Source organism: Agrilus planipennis, unplaced genomic scaffold (assembly GCF_000699045.2).
Source record: "Agrilus planipennis isolate EAB-ADULT unplaced genomic scaffold, Apla_2.0 scaffold339, whole genome shotgun sequence".
Taxonomy (NCBI): domain Eukaryota; kingdom Metazoa; phylum Arthropoda; class Insecta; order Coleoptera; family Buprestidae; genus Agrilus; species Agrilus planipennis.
The window spans coordinates 135,792-161,877 of record NW_020439690.1 but is presented as its reverse complement, the minus strand read 5'-3'; the positions used below and the strand labels follow the sequence as shown (position 1 = coordinate 161,877).

Genomic DNA, 26,086 nt, shown 5'->3' with positions numbered 1-26,086 from the left:
ATTTCAAGTGCGATTTCAACTAAGTCCGCTACTGAATTATTTATGGTTAAAATATACGAATACAGCCTATCAAAAAAAAGCGCTCGTTAAATTACTATTAGATGGACATAACTTACTGATCTATAAAACACGATTCTTATGTAGAAAAGTACGTAGAATCTAATGGTACCTTCAGATTTAAAGTGCGATTTCAACTAAGTCCGTTACTGAATTATTTATGGTTAAAATATACGAATACAGCCTATCAAAAAAAAGCGCTCGTTAAATTACTATTAGATGGACATAACTTACTGATCTATAAAACACGATTCTTATGTAGAAAAGTACGTAGAATCTAATGGTACCTTCAGATTTAAAGTGCGATTTCAACTAAGTCCGTTACTGAATTATTTATGGTTAAAATATACGAATACAGCCTATCAAAAAAAAGCGCTCGTTAAATTATGATTAGATGGACATAACTTACTGATCTATAAAACACGATTCTTATGTAGAAAAGTACGTAGAAACTAATGGTGCCTTCAGATTTAAAGTGCGATTTCAACTAAGTCCGCTTCTGAATTATTTATTAAATACAAAAACAGCCTATCAAAAAAGTTCAAAGTTTAGGAATCAACTAATTTATTCTGAGAATTAAGAAGTTTGAGAGACTGTCCTTTGTCTTTGATACTCTGTTGTTATCCTGGACTTATTTGTAGTTTTAGTTCCTGTTAGGTACCTACTCGGAACATATACAATGTGATACCCCCATTTGGTGAGTGTATTACGTACACCTATGTTTATTATATAATTTAACATTTGTTATTAGATTACTTAAACTACTACTACTACTACTACTACTTTATCCACTTGAAACTGCTTTCCTTAATTTTTAAATACTTTTGAGTTAGAGACCATTTACACGGTCAGCTTCGATTTGAATTTTTTAACATGATTTTTTTAGAATGTTTTTACGATCATACAGTCAGTTAGTACAAGAAAGAGCAACATAAATAATATTGCACTCTAAAACTGAAGCGTGTAAGTCCGCAGATAAAATCTGCCGGCGTGTATTGAATCCTGAAAGAAGCACCTGTCTTCCAGCGTAAAAACATATTAAACGCCTTTACGTTTTGTTACCTAAGACGAATCTTTAAATGGGAAGCAGTCTCAAGAAAATTAAAAATTAGGTACCTAGTAGTTTATGATTTTTCCATGCGATAACGAATAGCTACAAATAATACTCCTACAACTACAATCATTAATCAATGAAACGGGAAATTGTGTTTAGTGATCTTATTTTATTCTTACTAAAATTTTCTTCTTTGATTTACGGTTTGGTATTATTTGTTCTTTCTTCATCGATCACATGCAAATACGATTCAATGTTATGATGTGTGACAAACTATCTAAGAATCCCATTAACATAAAAATCCCCTAACATTGTAGCGGTCTGTAAGTGATGGCATTTTTTATTCAATAGTAAGTAGTTGTCTATAGAGCATATAACACTGGACAAGAGACACCTGTGGTGTGGTAGTACAACAGTAAGTTATAGGGAGAGGGAAGGGTTTGCTGGGTAACCCATGAGGATGATGAGGTTCATCGATTGATTAGAAACGAGAAGGCGAGAAGGTGAGAGATGCATGGTACAGTAGGGACGCTAAGTTTTGTCCATTTTTTAATTGAAATTTATTTTAAAAACGTCTATATTAAAGTGAGAGTTTCTAAAAAAATTAAAAAAACCGGTGCGGCGTCAAACCNGCGGTTTTTATTATTCCTGTGGGCTGAAATTTTTCTAGTACAAACATTACTGATTAATACCTATGCATTTACAGATACATTTTATTTGAAAACTCAAACATTAATTTATTTTATCAGTATTTTTACACATTGTTTTAATATTCAAGAACTTTTCGTTAGAAAATCGATCTTTATATTAAGTTTGATTATCTTCACATTCAATTTTAAAAATTTTACATTTCAAGAGTTATTGTCTACAGATAGACCCCTTTCGCACTAGCTTGTGATCCAAATATTTAGGCAAAGACAGCTATCTTTTTGAAATCACCACATGGATTACACAATTTTCTCTAAAATAATTGAATACTTCTAGCCCTTTTTGGTACAAATTTTTTGTTTTCGGTCGATCCACTCATTCTTATTTAAAAGTATATGGTTTTTGAATAAGAAAAATAATAAACTTCTTCGTATTTCAAATTAGAATTTAGCAATAAAATCCACTGGAAATTGCTACAAAATATAGTAAATTTGGTCGTAAACATACGAATGAAAGACGAACTAACACTGAGGAGGATAAACCTCCTCAAAGGAAGTCGTCTGATCACCTTAAATTAAAGCGGTTATTAATCTTGTTACAGACCCAAAACAAATCGGACTTTAGCTACTTAATAACATTTAGATAAAAACAAAAAAAAAATAAGAAAGTATGCCGTGCACTTATCTTTTTCTTGACATAGTCATAATCTGCTTATGATTTACGACTTGAGCCGGTGAAAAAGCAACAAATGTGTGCAAACTGATAGCCAATAAATTAGGCGTTTAATAGTTTCAAATTTACGTTTGTCTAATAATAAGTTTTAAAAGATAATCTTTTTCCTGTTCTGCGGCGTTCTCTGATCAATAACCGTCAAATAGATCGCAACCCCAGCGAGAAGTGGTGCGGTGCCCCGCTGATGGTTGTCAAGGTGGTGGTGAAGTGGGTGATGCGTCGGTATAAGTTAAAAGAAAAACATACACACACACATTCACAATACATACGCATACACTGTTACTAAAGGCGAACGGAAGATTATTAGAGGGCACAAGTTCTACGTGTAAAACTTTTGTCGGCCGTTAAACAGACAGGAATTAGTTGCGGCCTTTTTCCTTGTTCATTTTCGCTGACTTTTATGCGTTGTTCGTACCACGTTAATTTTACCGCGAACGGGAACCTTCTTCTTCGTATCAGTCGACACACTGTTGCCAGTTTGTCATAAAAACACCTGTTGTCCTTACGTGTAACGTAAATGAACCACATACAACCGAACAAATAACGATGTCCTGCTTTTGAATATACCTACCATCCTATTATTCAGAATTATACTTAGAAGGACACAGTACCTTCAAAACAATTCTGGATCATCACCATCATTTGCCTGTTTCACGATCTGGCACTATAGTACAGTCATTTGGTAGTTTTGCCAGGAAAGTTTTGATAAAAAATATGGGGATACCTCGTTAAAAAAAAGCGCGCCGCTTACTCTACCTCAAGGTGGTGTGGAAATGAGTTTTTTTGGCCAAAATGTGTGTTGGAGTACACTTTGCGGCGCTCGTACGCCTAAACTATTAACTTTATGAAAAAAAGGTAGATACATAAATTGTAGGTAATTGTCTCTAGTTTCATTTTGTGTATAACTGTTTTTATCGTAAAATGAGTCAGAAAGGAGATATTGTCAAAAAACTACTTTTTGGCGCCATTTTTCCAGTATGGCGGCGCGAGCGGCAAAAATACGAGCTGGCAAAGTTGAAATTCGGAAAGAGCACACCAAAATCTATAAAATTACCAGTTTTCAAAACTCCCGGAAAACTTTCCAGGTAACCACTATTTTTCGAACCAAATGACTGTACTACTACGATTTTCTAAGAACTTAAAGAGTTCCAGTATCAAATAGAAATGAATCCAAAAAAGATGACGCTTTGAGAGACAGATTTAATCATTTGTTCTTCTACATGAAAAACATATTAATTATTTTTACAAACCGGAGCACCAAGAGCATGCTGGAGGTCCTGTACTTCAATCAGTCGGAGGTACATATACTTCATCATCATAAGGTCGTCAGTCCTAAGACTGGTTGGACACGCACCTACCTAATAAGATTTATTCATTAATAATTGTTAAATGATGAAGCCTCCAAAAATGGTTTTCTGATTTTCTGACAAAATATGAAGAAAAATATATTTCTTTATATCTGAAAGCTAAAAATATAGAACCAGGAGACAACGATATTATTTGACAACGTTGTCGATGCGGAGGTCCATTTGAAACGATCCAGGTCTTCAGTCGGAGACACGCAGGTATAGAGAGGCGTTAACGATATGTTGTCTTTCATAAATTATTCTTTGGTCATTCGGACCCGTTCAGGTTAATTTTCTGTGCAAACATTTAAAAAAGTTAATTTATCAGAACTTTAGTATCACTTGAAAGCTACTGGTGTTTTGATGATTTTCTTGGACAGGGGACGTAGAACTAATGATATTCTTAACTTAAATGATGATGCGAGAACAAACCGATAAAGCCGAAGCCGACAAATCTAGGGTAACTTCTACCTAAAAGATGCGGAAAGTGTGCCCATTGTATCCTATGGATAGGTAAGAAAAAACCCACCTAAAAGATACCACAGATAGATTATATTCTAATAAACGATGCCTGTAATCCGCAAGATAAATATCCACCGATGAAATAATATTAGACAGTCTGCATATTTAAGTGGATAATCAATGAATCATTATCAAATAATACACGATAACCATACCACTGGAAGACTGAAGCTTATTAGCAAGCCATTTAGCATCTTATCGGGCGTTCAGTAGCTTAGGATGTACCTTCAGTATTAGGGCTAACTATGGTAACAGTAACAGTTAATCCAATTAGTATAGGGAACGGTCTCACATAATTACAGTATAGTATCCCTTTTCTCCCGTCTCATCACCGTGGGCTGGTGACATTCGAGATTATTTCATGGAGCGCCTTTGTGGAATATAAAGCACTGCGTTCATGTCGATTTATTCGATGATTGTTCTCATTACATTGAAGAACGTGAATCTAATGTTTAGTTAGTTCAAACACACCTTCACCCTTTACATAAATGAATGATACGTATTTTTCATTGATAAACGTTGTTTGTCTTTAATTTTGTATGCATTAAAGAGTAGATACTACTTATATTGTATAATGCTTTTTTAATAAACTAAATTTTATTCAGTGTAATATAACGTTGTTTCCGACGAAGAATAATAATTCTTCCTCTTGTGCATGTTGAGGCGTTGAAGTCTTAAACGGTCGAGCAGTTAAACATTTCGTTCTTTTTTTGTTCAAAAAGGGCCGACTGGCGCCGTGAAAGGAGCTAATTTATTAATTATCTTCACAAATAACCTCATCCTCGTACGAGCGATGTGTTATTGTTGTTGCCGTTTTGGCCGCCACCATTCTCTCAATCTCATTTCGTCCGACAAGACTTATATTTATTAGAAGAGGGTCAACCGTCGCTGATGCCTCAACAATAACACACCTACTTTTTCATTCGTTTCTGATGATCTCTGTAGTAAATGATGCAAAGAAATATGGGTTAAGTTACATGTATTTTAAAGCGAAAAGTTCTTGAGTTCTCATTAATTCTATAACAATTGCTATTTTTAAAAACTGAATATTACTTATAATAGATATAAATTTTGTACGTGGTTGCTATAGGTATCTGGAGTCAAGAGAAGGATTATAATTCCCCAGGATATGCAAAACCTTTTTTATTTTTTAGTCCGTAATTTACGGTATATTATAACAAAGCACATTAAAGTCTATTTAATCTTTGTGTAGAATTTGGAAAAATGTTAGATTTTGATTTAATGAACTTTATATTTTAGGTGTACCTACAGTATACATATTCCAATTGGTGGAGACAACTGATGTTGTTCTGATACGGGTCTAAAGGCTGTCGTCAATTGAAGTTGCTTTTCAACGTTTCGCTTGCACGAGTGGCGAGCTTCTTCAGAGGTCCTTCCATCTCCGATGTTGCATCGAATATGGAAGGACCTCCAATAATTTTACTGTTATTTATTATATGTTTGTTTTATTAACAAAACAGGGGAGAGGACTACCAGTGAGCACCAGGTGCTGCATGAAGATAGATATAAATATGTAGATATAGCATAAGTAGTTGATACCTACATTTAAGAAAATGTGAAACTAAAGTACAAATGAATCCTTCACCGATGGGTTGAGGCCCTTGGTGTTGAAAGTTTCTATTGTACGTGGTGCGGGAAAAAGGGTGGTTATCTATTTTATATCTTTAAAAGTCTGAACTCTGCATGTAACTATTAGGTATAAGAACGAAAAAATATTTTATACTTAGAATACAAGGACATCGAAAGGAACTAAAGAATCTACCAACGAGGAACAGTTTTAACGAGGGACCGACGTGAAGATAGATATAAATAAGTACATATAGTATAAGTAGTTGATACCTACATTTAAGAAAATGTGAAACAGGTACGAACAAGTCCATCACTAATGGGTTGACGCCCTTAGCGTTGAGAATTTGTATTGTACGTGGTGCATAAAAAAGGTGTTACCAATTACATTTCTTTATAAGTCTGTACCTAGTGTGTATCCTAGCGTTAGGTATAAGAACGAAAAAATATTTTATGCTTAGAATACGAGGACATCGAGAGGACCTAAAGAATCTACCAACGAAGAACAGTATTAACGAGGGACCGACGTGAAGATTGATATAAATATGTAGATATAGCATAAGTAGTTGATATCTACATCTAAGAAAATGTGAAACTAAGGTACGAATGAATCCATCACTGATGGGTTGAGGCCCTCAGCGTTGAGAATTTCTATTGTACCTGGTGCACAAATAAGGTGTTATCAATTACATTTCTTTATAAGTCTGTACCTACTGTGTAAGCTAGCGTTAAGTATAAGAACGAAAAGATATTTTATATTTAGAATGCGAGGACATCGAATGAACCGAAATAGTTTTAATGAAGGATCGACATGAAGATAGATATAAATATGTACATACAGTATATGTAGTTGATACCTACATTTAAGAAAATGTGAAACTAAAGTACGAACGAATCCATCACTGATGGGTTGAGGCCCTTAGTGTTGAGAATTTGTATTGTACCTGGTGCAGAAAAAATGTTACCAATTACATTTCTTTATAAGTCTGTACCTAATCTGTATCCTAGCGTTCGAGATAATCATGAAAAGATATTTTTTTAAGCAGTAAGATTAATTTTGTACTATAATCGATAGCGATAGGTAGGCACTTAAACTAATCTCAATGGTAACAGATTAATTGTTTTCTTGTTAGTGATCTATCTTAAAATCAATAAAACACCTATACACAATTATGAAAAACACTTGAATTTCCTAGCGTTTTCACATTTAATGTTATCACAAGCACCAGTTTTTTACAAATATATTTAAGTGATTATATAGTGGGGAAGTGTATTTGTTCGACACCCGAGCGACGCGATCGTTTAATTGAATTCGATTTTAAAACAAATCGAAAGCGTGCGCAATTTATTAAGAAGGAGACATTAAATATTATTCCATCAGCGTAGACCACTTTATAATGCAAGTACACATACTTGTGACAACCATGACAGGATAAATTCGATTATTTTTGCAACCGCTGCCGCAAAGGGTTGGTATACCTACCGAACCAAACCCAAAAATGAAGCGTCTGCAAGTCTGGTGGGGCGGGGACTTTTCGAAATTACTTTAGTCTCTCCACCCATTAGCAGTCATGAGACCATAAAAACAGGTTTAAACAACTCCCAGAACAGGATTTAAGCCAATGAAAACGCTTTAAGGTGTGGCAAAATAAGCGGTACCCTGAAGGGTAGCGAAACCTGTCGGTTGAAAGGAGAAGCTAAATCCCAAGCCAACTATTATATGATTATTCTTCATTATAGTACCTACGCTCGTAGGAAGTAGATGGGTGATGTTGAGGAGCAATTTTCGACGAAAAAAACGACATACACAGTCAATTTCGTGTAATTTGGTTTCGGGTTAATCTTCGAATGGTTTTATGCAATTATAGTGTGAATTACACATATTATCGAAGTTGAATGCAGTCAATTACTCCTGCTCCTTGATTAATATTATTAAACTGTTCGGACCGAGTTAAATTGTTCAAATTACGAATTGTTATCTTTAAATTGCTGTAATGCACTGTTACTACCGCGAACGTGGGCTATTTTCGTGAACTTTGAATGAAACTCTTTGGTGTTAATCCAAGTGAAAATCCTAGTGACCCATCAAGTTTCTTCAACTAAGAGACAATTTTTCCGAAGTTTTCGCCTTCCATAATCACGTGTAGGAAGTTACGTTTTTGTTATTTTACAACAATTTTTTTGGATCCAAGTTCTACAACAAGGACGAAGGACGAAGATTCTTTGAAGATCCCCAGAGATTTTCCAAGTGAAAGAACGAAGTCTTAAAAGCTACCCAAAGTGCGCTCAAAATAAATTTGCAAGCTTGGATTCCAAGGATAGCTTTATATCGTAAAAGCTTGCGGGGTGCTTTTGAAAAAGCTTGAGGATATGTCTAGTGTAATGTTCATGCACCACCCTAATTTTGCTTTTTACTGCAAACGTTACCAGTGAGAAGCAAGAATTTGAGGAAACAGATCACAAATCTCAGGAATGCAAATTCTGCTCAATCAACTTTGTGATAGCTAACGACTAAACGATTCTGTACAAAACTGAACAATCACGGCAAGCGTTCTAAAGGTGAAAAATATCGTGTGGTGGTTTGCCCGTCGGTTACCCAAAGTGTTTTTTGACTGCAGCAAGTGATCACATCCTTCAAGATTGCAGGGACATACTTTGGCCATCATCACCATTACCATCATCATCAGGCCAATCTGAACCTGAGCGTCTATGACCCTCTGTTGAAACTAAACGAGCTTTTAAACGTGGTCAAGACGCCTCCCAATTTTATCAAAGTGGACAGCAAGCCGTTTACGACGTTGAACTTCACAGATTTGGGCTCCCCGTTTGGGGGCCCGAACGAAGATCCACCAGGAACACCCGCGATGTCGGGCGACGGTCATTTAGGCCCCCCGACACCTCACGATAGCAACAATTCGACACCGGTGTCGAAAAGTGCATTTATTGAATTGCAACAACACGGATATGGCCCGTTAAGGACGACGTATCAACACCCGTTCAACTCTCCGGCGGGTAACGCGCACTCTGGACCCCCGGGAGGTCATGATACAGGATTCCCCAGTCCTAGGGGAGCTCTTAGCGCTTATCCGTTTCCGCCGATGCACCAAAACACATACAGCGGGTATCATCTCGGATCCTATGCTGCTAACTGTCCGCCCTCTCCCAAGGATGAAGGTATAGTTCTCCTTTTAAATCTTTTCCACTGAATTACATCTATATCTCTTTAATTACTTATGTTAGTACAACTCCTCAATCTGAAAATTATCTTACGATAACTGATAATTCGTTATCGCCTTGGGGGAAGTTATTTCTTTCAGTGGCTGTATGATGAACTGAAGAAGAGGTTTAAACTGTAGGCGCAATATTAAACTAACAGAAGGTTTTTAAAATGTACCCTTTTATAAACCTATTGGAGTGTTTTAAAGGAAATTTCTGAATCGACGATTTAAAACGTTATTTAGACAAAAGCATGCAAATGGCAAAAATCTGTGGGTATATCATAATTTTCTGTTTAAGTTTGTGAATAACATTACATCGAAAAGAAAGAAAAGTCTTATAACTTTATCCAATCTTTCCTTCAGTCAAAGAGAAACTTAGGTACTCCTTTTGAAAATGACGGACGGCAAAGTCTTATGGTCGGTTCAATTAGTAATTTTATGATTCAACCATATTCGATAGGGGCACTGAGATATTTGAAACAATAGGTCGACCTATTGTATAATATATTTATGATTAAGAACGAATATGTTTCATACAGTACTCATAAGATAAGTGTATAAAATCCTAATTGAATGCATTGCCAATGATTGTTGTTTCAAAGCAGATATTATGAAGTGGCGAAAAATAAATTTAAAAAAAGGGCTTTTCCATTTGGAGGTAATGATAATACTTGAGACATCGAGCACTCATCCAACACAGTCATAAAATATAAACCATTTCGGTTACACATGAATTAGTACACAGAAGTAGCAATAATTAACACACCTTTCAGTATTCTGCCACCTTCCATTACTTTTTTTAAACGACGTGATTATGATGATGAGCTTTATGACGATTTATCTGATAATAGTTCTCATCACATTGAGGAACGCGAATCTAATTTTCTGTTCTTGTTTAGTTAGTTCAAACAAACCTTTACACTTTACAGAAGTGAATGATACACATTTTTCATTGATTGAAGAAGAAGAATTAATTTTACAGGCTGTTGAAATAATAATGAATATATTTTAGATGCAAATCATAAAATAAGTGCAAAAATCCTAATGAAATATAGATAACTATCAAGAATTGTTGTATCAAAGCAATTTAAGAAAAACCACTTCGTTCTTTTGGAGATAATAACGAGACTTTTAATTTGAGACATTGCCCACTCTTCTAAGTTGTCTACATCAAGAGTAATCTACTGATACCTGATGATGGACCTTAACTACAGATATGTTTTCGTTATTATCGGTTAAACAAACATTCAGCCGGACAATCAAAATCTACATTTAACAATAAGGCATTAGCTGACGCTTAAGTACCAATAAGCCTTATTTGATATGTAACACACTCTTCGCTGGGCCTACGAAGGGATTTAGTGATATAGATGGTCAAAATAATCAATACCGATTTATTCTTACATCACAAATTATGTTTAAGGGATCTCTATTAGGAGAAGTCTTTATTACTAGAATACTGGACTGTTTCGAATAAAATATTAAACTGACAGTTTCATGTGTTGACAAAACATTTCGTATAATTTATGTTATTGAAAGTACGATTAATAAAAGCGCACAGGTAGAACTTGCAGAATTCACTTAGGCAAATCAGAGCAATTTACCTTGTCAGTTTATGGCACAAACGTTCGTTTCAATTGGAATAAATGCCAATTGAAATTATCCATATACATATATAAACACCCATACAGCTATACTTTTATGGTTATTTATGCCGAGTCTATATTCATATACGCATCTAATGAGTAGGTATTTAGATATTACTTTCGTGGCAAGGTATATAGATACGTATAGAGTTACTGCACATGTACCTGCCTCGAATTGACACCGACGGTGGTGCGTTCAATTAAGTTTCAAGATTTGCCGTGAATAATCTGATCAATTTAGTTGATTATTGTAAACACGCGCCTAATTACATTAAATTGGCTTACTTACTACTAATACCGATGCTCAATTTAATCGCAGTGAACTCCAGATGGGTTAGAAAAACATAACTGGATAAATAACGGATAATATTGATTCGAGTATTACTTACCGATTGCTTCATCTTACGAAGTAGCTGAAACAAAAAAAAAACGGAGAAAATTAATTACAATATGGCACTTATAATTAGATACGTAATATATGTCTAAATATAGGTGACTGATTTCTTAATTAAACAAACTTTGTTTTATATTATTAGAAAGGTACCTTTTTGAAACTATTCGTACTATAAACTAGCCGAAACTCTTACTAACCACTGACATTTTTCAATAATTTTATAAGATATGCAATGGAATTGTGAAGGAAGGGTAGACGCCCAACAGCTTTTGTTTTTAATAAAAAAGATTCTTTGAAAGTAAAAGGGTTAAATATTTATTTAACTAATTAATATTAAAGTAATAGGTATTTTGTAAACTATTAGGAAGAAAAACATCACACATGAAATTTATCGGTTAATTCATATTAGATTTAAAGAAATTAAGGCAAAATATTATAATTTGTAATAGTATTTTGAATAAGTCGTCAGTTTATGTTTAACAAAGAGGGAACAGGTACCTTTTGAATTAATAAACGAGAAGGTCGAGGAAAAACCACAGACGTTTTCATTACAAACGCGAAAATCAATAGGGAATGTATTAATAGCAGCTACCTACTGACGTAAAACAAGCAACATACTGTACGTAGAGCAAGAAGCATTCAAAATTTCCGCGCAAATTAGAATTCCCAACCATTACAGTTGAGGAGGTAAAAATTGGATTGTTGTGTTTGGAGCTTCATTAAATAATGAACTAGGATGAAAGCATTGTGAAATTGTGGTAACAAAAAATTACGTAGAAAGATTGACAAAACTGAAAAGAAAAATGTATACGTAGATATACCTATTACCTGTAGAAAAAGTAAGATTTCAAAAACATGTAAGACAAAACGTTCAGAGAACATAGAAATTACAAATTCCTTTGACGGATTTTTTTCTTTTTGTGTCGTGCCAGTGAAAATCAATAATTTGAAGAGCGTGTGGAATATACTTCTTCAACTACGTCTATTTGAAAATGTCTCCCGCTTCTCTGAAAACAGTCCTAAATGAGCCAAGCTTTCAAAATCTTTCAAAGCGTAAAACAACCTTTAGCAGCTTTAAATAGTATTTATTGGACTTATGTTCCCTTATTATTACTTACGAATTAGAACGATTAAAGAGAATATTAAAAGAATTGTACACTGGACAAAGATATTTTGAAATAAATAATCTGTAGGATACATTATTTACAGGTACATATTAATTTGATTGTATCCGTCGGACTTCGCCTGAGTCCTGTGCTTTTACTTGCAATAAATCTTCATTATTGTAGGTAGTTCTTTTATCTAAATTGTAAAATTTGACTAATTTATATATTAGTCCATCATCATGTCGTTAAAATATGATCTTTAAGAATGTAAACAAAAATCAAGCTTTAATAGTTTGAAATTTTCACTAAAAAAAAGAAGAATCGTTGAGGGAATACTTAATAAGTTAACGTTATCAGCGATATATGTAACCGATCTTCTCATACAAATCAAGTAAAGTATTACTTTCGTTCATTTTTTACTTTGTTTACAACCAAAGATATCCTTAAATGATAATACCTCATTATTTATCTACAATGTTACTGTCACCTATCATGCAACAGTTAATAAAGATCAAATACCACATTAAATAGCTTGAAATTGAATTCATCTGAAAATATTTTGACAACATATGAAGGCGGTACTGGTATGCAAGGGAAAAGCAGGGAAATAGCGAATATAAATAAGAAGAAGTGGCTCATTTTTGATATCTAGGAAATCAGAAAAGTCAGGATGGAAGGAGTAGTAGAGATATAAAACAGAGGAGAACGCAGGGTCTAGTCGTCTTCAATAAAAAGAAGTCACTTCTATGCTCAGGTTAGGAAAGAGAGGAGGTGCGTACCCAACCTGTCTTACGATTGACGACTTTATGATGATATTATGATGATGCAGACAGAAAGAGCGTCTTGTCTGTTATGACAAAATAAATTCACAAATTCTTTATTTTGAGGAGCTGGGCACGCACATTGTTCATACTGCAATATATTTATTCGCATTAACATTCAGAACAGCATATGTTAACATACGTAAGACATATTATTTGCTTGTGTTGTACGCAACGCATCTTAGCCATTTAACACGTATCTATATCCACGTACATAAGTGCCGTAATCATTTGGCAATTAGATATGCCAGTTTGACGGCCAAGTAACCCAGTAGTGGAACTTATCATTACCCCAATTTGAGCAATTGAGTAATAACAAGCTGTACCACTCCATATTGCTAATAATAAGGTATAAGTAGCGGCTAGGAAAAGGCTAACATCTTTATCTCTGCATGGTCTCTACTGTAAAAGCCTATTGGTAGGTAGATTGCAAAAGTTTGAAAGATCCAATCGAAAAGCACCCGTTTCTTAAAAGGTTTAGCGGTTCATTCACTTATAGGTTAAAGTCCTTCAAGAAAGAAAAAGTGGAAGCTCTGCCATACTTATGACCTAATATTACCTAAACGTAAACCTAGCTCTGTCCTGAGCTTTGTAAATTAAATACAATAATTGAGATTGTCAATTGGTTAGTATTGTCCCTTAAGAATAAATTTTTAAATTACTATTTATATACGCAATTGTAGACTTGTAACCACCAATAGTCACCTTCTCGGTGCAAAGAAGCAAAACAACAAAGTCTTCATTACCCTAGATAAAAATTTTCAGTCTCTCTCCAGTCTCTCAGAGTTTTTCAGAGTCTTTCAGCGTCTTTGAGAGCGTCTCTTACAGTCTTTCACAGTCTCTCAGTTATTGCCGAGGTGTTTTTATGGATCTCTCACAGTCTCTGTAAGAGAGACTCGAATGATAAAATTGTTAATTCAGAGATTCGAGTCTCTGATAGAGAGACTGAATGAATAAAACTGAAAAATTAAGAGACTCGAGTCTCTCGTAGAAAGACTGGGATCTCTGAAATATGTTGAACTTAGAACGATAAAATTGTTAATTCAGAGATTCGAGTCTCTGATAGAGAGACTGAATGAATAAAACTGAAAAATTGAGAGACTGGGATCTCTGAAATATGTTGAACTTAGAAAATTTTAACCATGTCTATCGAGAGACCACTTATTGAGAGATTCGAGTCTCTCGTTTAGAGACTGGATACGAAATGAGGATCTCTCTATGAGCGACTCGAATCTCTCATTCAGAGACGCTAAACAGTTTTTTTGACAGCCTCTCTCAGCGACATCGGAGAGATTCGATGAGAGACGGAGACTCGAGTTTCGCTTTCAGAGACTCTGAGAGACTGAACATTTTTATCTCGGGTACCAATATGCAGACTAAACAAACATCAACAGTAGAGATACCAAAGTAAGAGCAAGATCTACTTAAAAGATGCTAGACCAAGATGCTCCAAGTCTTGTTCTTTGTTTCACTGTAAATTACAAAAAAGCAAACCACCGAAATTTTTGAAACCGATACACAAACCAATACAATGATATAGCAGCAATACAAAAATAAGACCAAGATCTGCTATAAAGATACAGAACCAAGATCCTCCAAATGTGTTTATAAAACATCTTTTAATGTTGTCCTTCAATTTAATATATTGGTTGCAATCTGCAAATAAAACTACGTCAATAGATGATAGTGTGGTGAATGCATTGGTCCAAAACCTCTTTGGAAGTGCATGTTTTCTGTTTAACGAAAAATTTTGAAAATCCGATCTGCAGTTTTAAACCTTATCAAGGATAACGATACAGATAAGCTTTACTTGCTTATATGAATCATTAACATTGGTAGGTGTATGTGTAAAAAAGTATAATGCACTAATTAAACAGCAAATCAAATTAGAAATTTTAACCATTTGTCATTATCAACTGAGGATTGTTAGTCCGAAGACCAGTGTTGGACTCCTGGACTTCTCTACTCTTTTCTGTTAATAAAAACTGCAACATCCTGTTTGTGACCTTCATGTGCTTAATTATCCTGTCTTTTTGTTTCCTTGTTGACTTCTGCAGCACCCCTTGTTCTTCTACTTTTCTACTATCTCTTAATTTCTGACTTCCTTTACATCCACGGATTTTTATTATCTGTCAATCGCGTTTTAAATTCTTCTAATTTTTCCATTTTCTTCGAATTCCAAAATTAACAGTTCGCAAGGACAAATACGATTTGTTTTAGTCAATAGTGTTTCAACCCTGCACTTATTCTTGGTTGTATGTCTCTACCAACTACTTACTAAGCTATCAGACGTCGTATAAGGTAAGGAAAGTCGACCACCTTTTCAATTTTTATTAGGCCTCGAATACTTTCATTAGCTCTAAAGTATTCATATAAACATAAATAAATATGTAATGTAAATTATAATGTGGGAAAAGAAAACGCTTTATAAAATGAGTTCTCATTATCTGGGAAGCAGCTTTTAGGTTAGTTTATTAATAAGAAATACATGCGTTCTTAAAAAAAATATGCGACATGTAAACCATTATCTCATTCGTTATGGTTTACTTCGCTCATTTTCATAGTCAATCGATTATACATATTGGTACTACAGCGAACCTAACGGAAGACAACAACTGCATTTCCTGTTTGTGCTAGTTGATTAATTTAAAATCCCTTTTTCTTGACTGTGTAAATTTGCTGTGTGTTCACCTAACTACATTAGTTTGCCGTATCTTTGACACGGTTTTGTCAACAATGATTAATGGCAATAATAAAGTCCAGTGTTGTGTTCTAATTCTCTATACTATGTATAAATGCAGCTAAAAACGAATTATTATCAGTACCAAATGAGAGGAAATTAACTTTATATAATTCTGTAAAAGCATTGTATCTAGTTTATTATTTACATTATCTTATATCTTTTAATAACCATGGTCGGACATGAATTAATTTTCTTTCTCTTATTAAAAGTTTCTCCACTGTAAGAAAAAGGTCTCATTAGTAAACTGTGATTGTCTCTTTAGATAACGTAATTGTAAATATTTTCCTGATTTTATAATGAATTTGTGAATTTGAAGGTACAAATGGATGTTAATAGCTAACGTCTATTTTTAAAGAAACTGCTTCCGTATTTTAACATTGTAAATTAAAACTATTAACTATAATCGACTGGAATTTATAAGGGGCATACCAGAGAGGGATTTCTCTGTAGATTCCTAATGAGAACTTACCATGAAAAAAAATCATAAGAATACTAAAATGATGTATGCTTTTTATGAGCTTTTCATAAACATCTTATGAAGCAAATCTAACACATTTATAACTTTAGACAGAAATGGTAGTTGCTATCATCTGTCTTATGTAGATTTGGGGGTTTAGGGGTTCGATCAAGTAAACACCAAAAATAAGAACTCTATACGGTACTGATAATGATGAGAGAACGGTGAGACAAGGCCTTATATTCCCTTCATCTCGTTGGGATCCTAGCTGCCCCTCAAAATTCTAGTGTACCACTGTCATATTTGAAATTGTCTACAGAAGAAGAATATTAACATTAAAACCAATCTTGAAATAGCCTTGCACTATAAGGCAAATTGTTAGTATTAATTTGTTAATTAAACTGTTCTTTGCCCTCCAATCTGGTTTTGATTTTGACACAAACATTTTAAAATAAGGGTAAGAAGTGGGAATTTAACCGATTTCGATTTGTTACAGATAAATGCTTGTCGTTAGACAGACCGACGGCCGGCAGCAAAGGCAAGAAAATGCGAAAACCTCGGACTATCTACTCGAGTCTTCAACTCCAGCAGTTAAACCGACGGTTTCAGAGGACGCAGTATCTGGCATTGCCCGAAAGGGCCGAGCTTGCTGCTAGTTTAGGACTTACGCAAACACAGGTCGGTGTCCTTCGTTTTTTTTTTATTACAATGCCCAAAATATAATGAGATGTTCCATTCTAATTACGTCCAATTAATTAAGTGCTACAGTAATTTAAGTCACTAATGGTCCATATTAGGTAATGTATGGTTATATATAGAAAATGCAAAATTAAGTATACAATTTCGCTATTATATGCGACCTGACATTACAGACGGAGTCCTTATAAACGGTTAGATTTAAAATTGTACCTGTTTGTTGCTACAACAGAAGACGCTGCAGGTAAATGAAAGTTTTTACCTGGTTTAACATACAAATCCAATCCAAAGTACAAATTTCGCTGTCATGGAGTCGACGTTACAAGCGAACTCATTATAAACGGTCATGTTTACTTTTCTTTTGTCGAGAAGACTCCATACATACTTAAAGGCTTTTATATGAAGATGTTAAAAATAATGGAAAGAAAATGTTGGAAAAGATGAGGTATTAGAATGAGTAGGAGAACAGAGGGCGCTGTGGAAATCAAAAAGAAATATCCGAAATATAGACTGATATCAAACAATACAGATTAGATTATTGTTAGCAAATAAAGATTTAAATTGCCCTAGTTTTCGATAAATTCGAACATTGGCTCAAAATGGGAAGAAACAGTGATGCGTGCCCAACCACTCTTTGGGTTGAAGATATTATTATGATGAAAATTGCACCCTGCAGTACAAAAGCGTGGCATATACAGACACTTTGACAAAGAAACAAACCCCCGCTTTTATTGTTGGTTTCTCATTTTTCTAGGTAGTTCATGTTTCCGTGTTTGTCATGGTAAATGTAAAGTCACGAAACCTTTCATCTTTTTAATAAATTATAACATCGATTTGTTTTCGAGTAATCTTTACCCTAACGTTAGCCTCCTTGACAAGAGCAAACATTCTGTTTTTATTATAGCGATCGTTGAACGATAGATCTATGCATTTTTAAAGTTTAACAAAAAATAATCTTTTGCTTTATTCTGTACATCGAATTAAGCTTTATGATATAATATACGTAAAATTATAGAGTGACAAACTTATAACGGTGACGTTAAAAACTAGTAAATTAAATAATGTCTCGGAAATTATGACTTCACATGGTCAACAAGATTCAACTTCTATATCGTCTCGCAAAAAATCTATTTGCATCGTTTTATGTATCACCCTGTATAATATGTGTGAGGCTATTTAGGAAATGTATAAAATATTGTTATTTATAAATATTTATGACAGATTAGAGATTATGTAATGTCCCTGTCATGTCATAGAGAGCATTAGTTTTATACATTTCCTAGTACAATATCAGAATTTCATACAATTTCCAGGAATTGTATACAATTCCTACATTTTATAAATTTCCGGTAACATTTATACAGGTCTGTATATTTAAGAATAGTGTGTTAGTTATTTATCATTCGCGTCCGTTTTATAAGGTTTCAGTGGGCCGCGACGTTTCGTCTTTTAAAGCAACCTGTAAATCAGCCGTCGGAAGTCGTATATGTATATTTACAAGAGCAGCAATATTTTTTATAGCAGATATGCTGTTTGCATTATTATCACATATTATTAAAGACTCACTTCACGGCGGCTTACTTTGGCTTTTACTTTAAAATCAAAAAGGCCGTCTTATCTCAGTGAAGTAGTAGTAGAAATGTACATTTATGTATGAGGTAAACCTAAATCTTCTACATTCATTCACTTTTAGAAATATTAATCAATTTACGCGAACAAATGCTATGATTTAGTTCTAAGAACAATTAGCTATAAAGCTTTCATTTAATGTAGTGTGTAGAAGTAGTAATGTCAGAAGGGTGACTCTTGACTAGGGTTGCCACCCGTACTTTATTATAAAGTATTGTACTCTATTTCGACTGTGCGTACGTTATACTTTACCAGACACATAAAGTACGCAAAAATACTTTTATTTAAGGCCTTAAGTAAACACAGTAATTTTGTAAGCGATTATTCTAAATTCAGAGTATTTTTACATCAACAATATTGCACAGAAAAATGGCAAGCCATATTTACGGAACAACCTGATTTCCCGAATCTGTTCAAAGTAGTGTCACTTTTGCTATCCGTTCCGGCCACTTCAGCATTTATAGAAAGAGTATTCTCTGTTATGAAGACAAAGTGGCGGGACGACAGGAATAAAGCTTCATTAAAACTAATTAAAAATGGACTTTTAGTTTACTTAAATCTTTGTTTGCCATGTTTAGAGGCTATTAATGTATTTAAGAGCGACAGCAATTTGTTACTGGCTGGTAGGTGTAACAAAAAATATGTTTTTAAAAACAAAAAATAAAATACTTTATTTTTATGCTGAGTACATTTTTTTTTAACCATTTAGTCGAGAAATACTTTATGTAAAGCCTGAAAAGGTGGCAACCCTACTCCTGACGGTAAATGCCCCGATCTAGAGTGCATATAATTTTTCCCGCTCTAGGACATTTGGGCACAAGAAAAAGGCGACACTTTCGGAGTTCGCCGCGGGCGCTACTAACGCTACGTACGCCACTGCGTAGATGAAAAAATAGTGAGGCATAGTTGGAGCATTCAAAAGCCAAAACAGCACAATAACTGACGTGCACAAAGGCATACGTAAACTAAAGGAAGTCCTTGACTAATGACTAATGTTTTCAATAAAAATAATGCCGGAGCGTTGCCATAACCTTATTTCCAATCCAAAGAAAATACAAGTGTCCACTTACTTTCTAAGTTTGACATGATGTAATTAACGAAATGAAAGGCTTCAACGTTCTATGTACCCAAGTATGCATAAGCAACCGTATATCTGTAGAATAAAAACTATAGAATATTGCACCTGTGTATATGTTATAATAATGTACCTAAGGCGATTTTTAAACCTCCAAGCTGCTAGCTGGTGGACTCTGAATATACAGCAACATAATCCGCTAACAGTTCACTGTATGTGCAGAACAAGCACTCGAAAAACATAAAAAGTTTCTCGATTGATTCAATAGCAAACATACTATGACTATTTTAAATTCAGCCTTCTGGTCATTTATACAGTGTATCATTCAGGATCTAAAGTAGGTTGACGGTACAAAGATTCAATGAGATCTAAATTCAAATTTAGTTGTATATGAAAAGTAACAACAATGTGTGGTGTTATAGGTGGATGCTAAAAACGCTATTGATAGAAAGAGTACGAGAAATATTTAAGAAATAGGTGAGGTAGAACGGTGGACAACATTATAGGTAACTTAGAAACATGTATTGTTCAGATATCAAGAGGTAGATCTAGATTAGAATATTGTTAGCAAATTGTTAGACATGAAGTTTACTCTAGTTTTTGAGAAAGACAAACATTGACTCAAGATAGAAAATGTGGAATCTTTGAACTGAATAGCTTATAATAATTATATGAATACTATTTTGAGATTAGATGAAAATTTTGTTTTGTTTATTATCTGTTGTAGAAAATACGACAAATGGCACTGTAAACGCCATCTGTAGTACAGTGCTACATTTTAGGATTACGTATGCTTCAGCAAGGTCCATTTAAATGTATGGATATCTACTTGCTGAAACGAATCCCGGCGTAGCTCAATTCAACGTGGTAGGCACGTTACCATAATCGAATAAAATAATTCGAAGTGGTCTGTATTCTGTCTAAACTGCCAGACGCGGATCGCGATTTCGATCTTTTTGGATCTCATCAGCGTAAAACGCGCTGTTAACGCAGCAGGTAAAAGTTGGTCTGTGTTCTGTCGGAGCTGCCTGTGACGCGCTGATCTGTTGTATTTAGTTATTCTTAAACATGTAAATTATTCGATTTCGGGATTTTTCGGGTCTGTATTTAGTTTCAGAAAACATAAAAAATTTCCAGGTTGTGGAACTTCCAGTTACTGTTGAGTTTTTGTATAAAATATACGTATCTATATGTAAATGAAACTTGTTTTACAATTTTACGTTTTATCACAAATGATAAATACAAAATACACATACATGCGTGCACACACCAATAGCATTTTGTAAATTCTTTGAGGTGTAACAACGTTGAATTGCGTAACTTGTACAAATTCTCCTTTTAATATCGTCACAACGTAGGTGGCTTTAAGATAGGTACATACATTTACAAGTACCTATTTCTTTTTGCATGTATGTGTAGATATGTATATATACACGATAGAAATATATTAAATAATAAACAAACATGTATATGTGTCAAAAGTAACATGTTGCATTTGGAGACGGACAAAACAAACATTAATTAATATGTTCGATTGGCTGTCAAAGAGTCTTCACTATTTTTTCTTATATTCCATTGATTTGTTGTTTTGCTATCAACAAATTTTTTACATGTAATCTAACTAAATAATTAGCATCATTATCTGTGTGCAAGATCGCGAAATAAAGGGTCAAGGATAACGGGTTAAGTAAGCCAAACAAGGCATAGACATTACATGAAAGGCTTTTCACGACGATGACGTACGTATGCCGTTGTATCTTTACAAGCATGAGAATGAATGGAGTTGCCAGAAAAGTTGACGAAGAAGATTCTACCGAATTCTTAACAAACAAGAATCTTGTAAGATAAAATACATAGGAAATGTTAGCTAGGTATACACATATGAGGACATGTATTAAGAGAAAGTTGTTATTATTTATTATTTATGGTGATGAAACTTGTTGGAAAATATGGAAGTCAATAAAGAATATGTTAGATAGGTTGGTACGACATATGATCAGGCACGAAAGGCTAGTTAGGGACATATTAGAAGCAGAAATAGGAGTTAAGAAGAATATAGGTAGACCTAGATTAGATTACGTTCACAAATAGTTAAGGATGTGGGATGTTCTAATTTTAGGGAAAAGCGAAGATGAGATCAGGATAGGAAAAAGTGGAGGTGTGTGTTCAACCAGGCTTAGGACTGACGACCTTTTGATTGGTACTTTTCAATCTGTAGCAAGGAAGAGGTAGAGTTAGATTTAAATAAAAAGAAAATTAGTAGAAATTAGATAAAAATATTAGTATGTAAGGGATGTAAAAAAAATAGGTATTTAATAGAAATACAACCTGTAATTGTTTGATTAATTTATGGTGTTCTCTTTTTCGTATATATTAATAAACTATACTAACTCACCTATTTGTTTGATAACACTTATTAGATATAAACCATATTATTTATTATGTCTACTCTTAACATTTCAAAAAGGTAATTAGTGATTGGTAAGTATAGATTCAATAAAGCAATTCAGATCATTAGAGTAATGCTGACTTTGGGTTTCAGTCGTGTTGTTTCAGGTTTCCTCTAAAAAAATTGAAAACTCCTTCTTGTTTCACGTCTCAGTGCTAACCAATTACTTACGTAAATATTGAGTTCGTTGTGAACTGATCTGTTTAAACCGTGAAGAAGTTTGAAATGGATCGTTTAGCTTTTAGAGATCTGATTGGTAACAGTTACGTAGGAGGCGCTTACATTTCTTTGTCGGTTTTGTATAAAGTAATGTAAGGCATGAAAGTAGTTACTTGTCAAACGTGCTAGGTAATTACTCGAAATTTATTTTTATAGGGGAATGTCGCCTAACATTGGATAATTGTGCAATTTTATACTTTTGAAGCCATAAAACGAAAAATCATTGTGAAATGATTCTAGTTGACGGTCAATCATTAAGTGGTGCTAATATTTGTATGTTGTTAATTAAAAAAGGGAAATTAGGCTAGAAATGGAAGGATTTAGAGAATAGTTTCGAATGGAATAAACATAAGGTACTGTGGCTGACTTCGTAGGGACCCTAGCTGCCTTCTTCCTCAAAATTCTAGTTGGGTAGTACCTACCTCAAGTCTGAAGACACCTAGGAGTGTACCAAAAAGATTATGATAAGCGGAGAGCATAATTTCGTTCCATTTTGTTTTAAATTGTCTTAGGAAACGATACCTACAAGTTGCACTGTTAGTTTAGTAGATGACTTATAGTCAACTACCGGGAAATTTCTAAATTATACTATACGGCAAGTAGTTATTAATAATTGAGGAAATCGTACTGCGTGTACAATGAAATCGCAATTTATTTTTCTACAACAAGTGACATTGCCTGCATATGATAAAGTAGAATTGCAAAATCAAGGCCAGCATTTTCCATTGGCCTAGTATTGTATATCTATTTACGTACGTATGTGGTGTGTGTATGTATATCCGTGCGTGTGTAAACTAGTTGACAAATGCACTTCTACTACTGCATTTTAGAAATTATCGCGTATACTTACACCTGTGCCAGGTGAACTCCGTTACTCAAATTATTCAAGAAGTTAGAATAATATGGTACTTATTAGGTATAGTATTACGTATCAAAGGAAGAAAGTTCGATATTTCCTTCCCCGTGGGAATATTGAAAAGAAAACACGTAAAATTGTCATATAATCTCTATGAAATATTATTTTGAAAATTCATTTTTGAATTTTTCACCCACTACACGCTACCTCAAATTAATGAGGGAAAAAATTGTTGCTGTTGTCACAAAGCCAAAGGTCCCGGGTTCGACTCCCGGCGGGGGTGTGACAACAGCAACAATTTTTTTCCTCATTAATTTGAGGTAGCGTGTAGTGGGTAATAAATTCAGAAATGAATTTTCAGAAATAATATTTCATATTAAAAACTAAGTCACTTCGAAAAGATGTTTAAAATTGTATGTATATAATCTCTAATACTATATTTTAAGATTTCAATTGAAGTTTAAATACTGAACTTAGTGCCTACAATTCGATATTTTATTTTATTTTATTACTGACCTGTTTTTTAACTGTCTAGATCTGGAAAGGTTTACACATTTTTTCTTGACTACATTTATTACACGTACTCACTCATTCGTTCTTTCCTGTGACCTCATAAATCACACATCACACAATGACTTAATGAAATAGAATTGTTAATGTTTTTGTATTTTTTTTATTAAATAAGCCTATTTTCATGCGAATTTTACTTAAAAAAAGAAATGGTCCTATTTATAGCAGAATAGAAAACAATTATTTTATAAAATTACTTAAGGAAATAATCGGTTTAGTTACACATATAATTTTCAATTAAAGCACGANTATATATATCCGTATACTTATTACTGATTTATAAAAAATGAGGTTTATATATAACCTTATCTTAATTGAAATCACTGCAACGTATGTAGTTGCTGTAAAAAGATGAATTCTTTTTGTATTTTTGCGGCAAACGTAGTACAAAAATGGTTTTATTATTAGTTTAACAGATCTTTACTTGTCACTTTTATGGTGTTAATTACATATTTCCAACACTTTTTACTTAACGTAGCTTAAAGAATTACACAAACCTGTTTTGCGATTTCAAGAAATAGAATGCTACAGTATCTGTCATTGATTAATTTTTTCTTCTTTAACTAAGGACTCCTATAAGGCCTAAAAGTGGAACATCTCACATCCTTGACCATTTGTTAGAATTTGTTCATTTAAAAAGCAATAAGTTAAAAAAGAAATAAAGTGACTACTATTGACGGATGCGGTTAAAAACGATTTTGAACTCAATTTTCAAATATTCCCAATTTCAATGAGTATACATATTAGTATTTTAATATTTGCACAAATTAATAAATATAATTTAAAAATATTGGTATGTAAGTGATGTAAAAGTAGTAGGGTTAGAGATCATACATAAATAGGAGACGAAATCTGTGTACGAAAAATGCGCTAAAGATGTAAAAAAAGAAAGGATGGCGCAAGGCTGGGTCGCTTTTAGCAAAAATAAATCACTTTTGTGCTCGCGATCGGTTAAAGGAGAAATTTGATAGTGATTATCAAAAGAGTATTGAAAAAATGTGGAAAAAATTGATAATGTGATCTCATTAGTAGTTTAAATTGAAATGGATTAAATATAAAAATTACAAGGTTAATTAATAATAATTATCGTATACTACAGGAAATAGAGTTGTTCGTATTATTTTTTTTTTCTGTTTATTATTTTAAAACTTTCCCATAGAGAAAGAGCAATTTTCAATAGGAACCTGTAAGTGGATTTATTTTATGTAGGTACTTTAGTTAACACGCCTTTCTATAGGTAACAAAGCTTGTTTTATGTTTCTAGCACACGTGTCGGCATAATATCTTGAGGTATTATTAAAATCAGATTAATTTTAATGAATAAAACGCCAAAGGAAAGTACGAAAGTGGCACTTTTCCATCAACTTACAAATACGTGAATAATTTTTAAACTGCAAGTACATTAACACGATCATTTATGGTGTGTAGTGTATAGGTAGGTAGGCGTATTAATATTGAAATTAAATCGTTTTATTTCATTCCTTCTTTAGAGGTACTGGATAATTCAGTTACTTTAATGGCAAAGTTATGGATTGAGGAAAGTCATACAAGTGTAACAGTCATTTACCGTTTCCAAGCTATTTTAATATTAATCATTTAGAACTACTGTTGAAACACCGGCACATTATGGATATTGCTTGTAAATATTCATGCATTAGACATACCTACAATTTGTCAACATTGAAATACTTTTATATTTTTAATTACAAGAGGTTCGTCGCTTGATCCAACGTTGGAATCTCCGAAACTACTGTTTAAATACTGGCTTATTATGCCCACTACTCATATTATGAAACTACATATACCTCCATTTTGCCAATATGGTTTTATTCTTTGGAGTATAAGAGGTTCGTCGCTTGATCCAACGTTGGAGTCTCCGAAACTATTGTTTAAATACTGGCCTATAATGACCACTACTAGTAGATACATTATGAAATTACATATACCATCGATTTGCTGATATGGAAATGCTAATTATAAAGGGTTCGTCGCTTAATCCAATGTTGGGGTCTCCGAAACTAATGTTCAAACACAGACGCATTATGAACACTGCTCATATTAAATGTAATCATATTTGGATTGGTTATTAAGAATTGTTATTNGCTAGCCTAAACACTGCCGTTGACTTGAAAAATAAGATATGAAATATGATAAATGTGCCCTCATTAAATGCTAGGACTAATAGAAAAATGATTTACATAAAACGAGTAGGCATCAGATCAAAAAATACAATATATCAAAATATTACTTATGTAATTGGA

The 26,086-nt window shown here is 33.6% G+C and overlaps 1 protein-coding gene and 1 long non-coding RNA gene across 2 annotated transcripts in view; one reads left to right on the top strand and one right to left on the bottom strand.

Annotated features, from left to right (window-relative positions):
* The window catches only part of LOC108742294, a 136,120-nt gene that overhangs the window by 5,035 nt on the left and 104,999 nt on the right, over window positions 1-26,086 (bottom strand). The window contains exon 4 of the long non-coding RNA XR_003232106.1: window positions 11,200-11,223. This is a non-coding gene — a long non-coding RNA (uncharacterized LOC108742294). The remainder of the gene's footprint in view (window positions 1-11,199; window positions 11,224-26,086) is intronic.
* LOC108742293 (homeotic protein distal-less) overlaps window positions 7,701-26,086 on the top strand; it is a 119,713-nt gene continuing 101,327 nt past the window's right edge. The window contains exons 1-2 of the mRNA XM_018477463.2: window positions 7,701-9,120; window positions 16,828-17,009. Coding sequence (XP_018332965.1) covers window positions 8,811-9,120; window positions 16,828-17,009 — 492 coding nt within the window. The 5' untranslated portion in view covers window positions 7,701-8,810. The remainder of the gene's footprint in view (window positions 9,121-16,827; window positions 17,010-26,086) is intronic.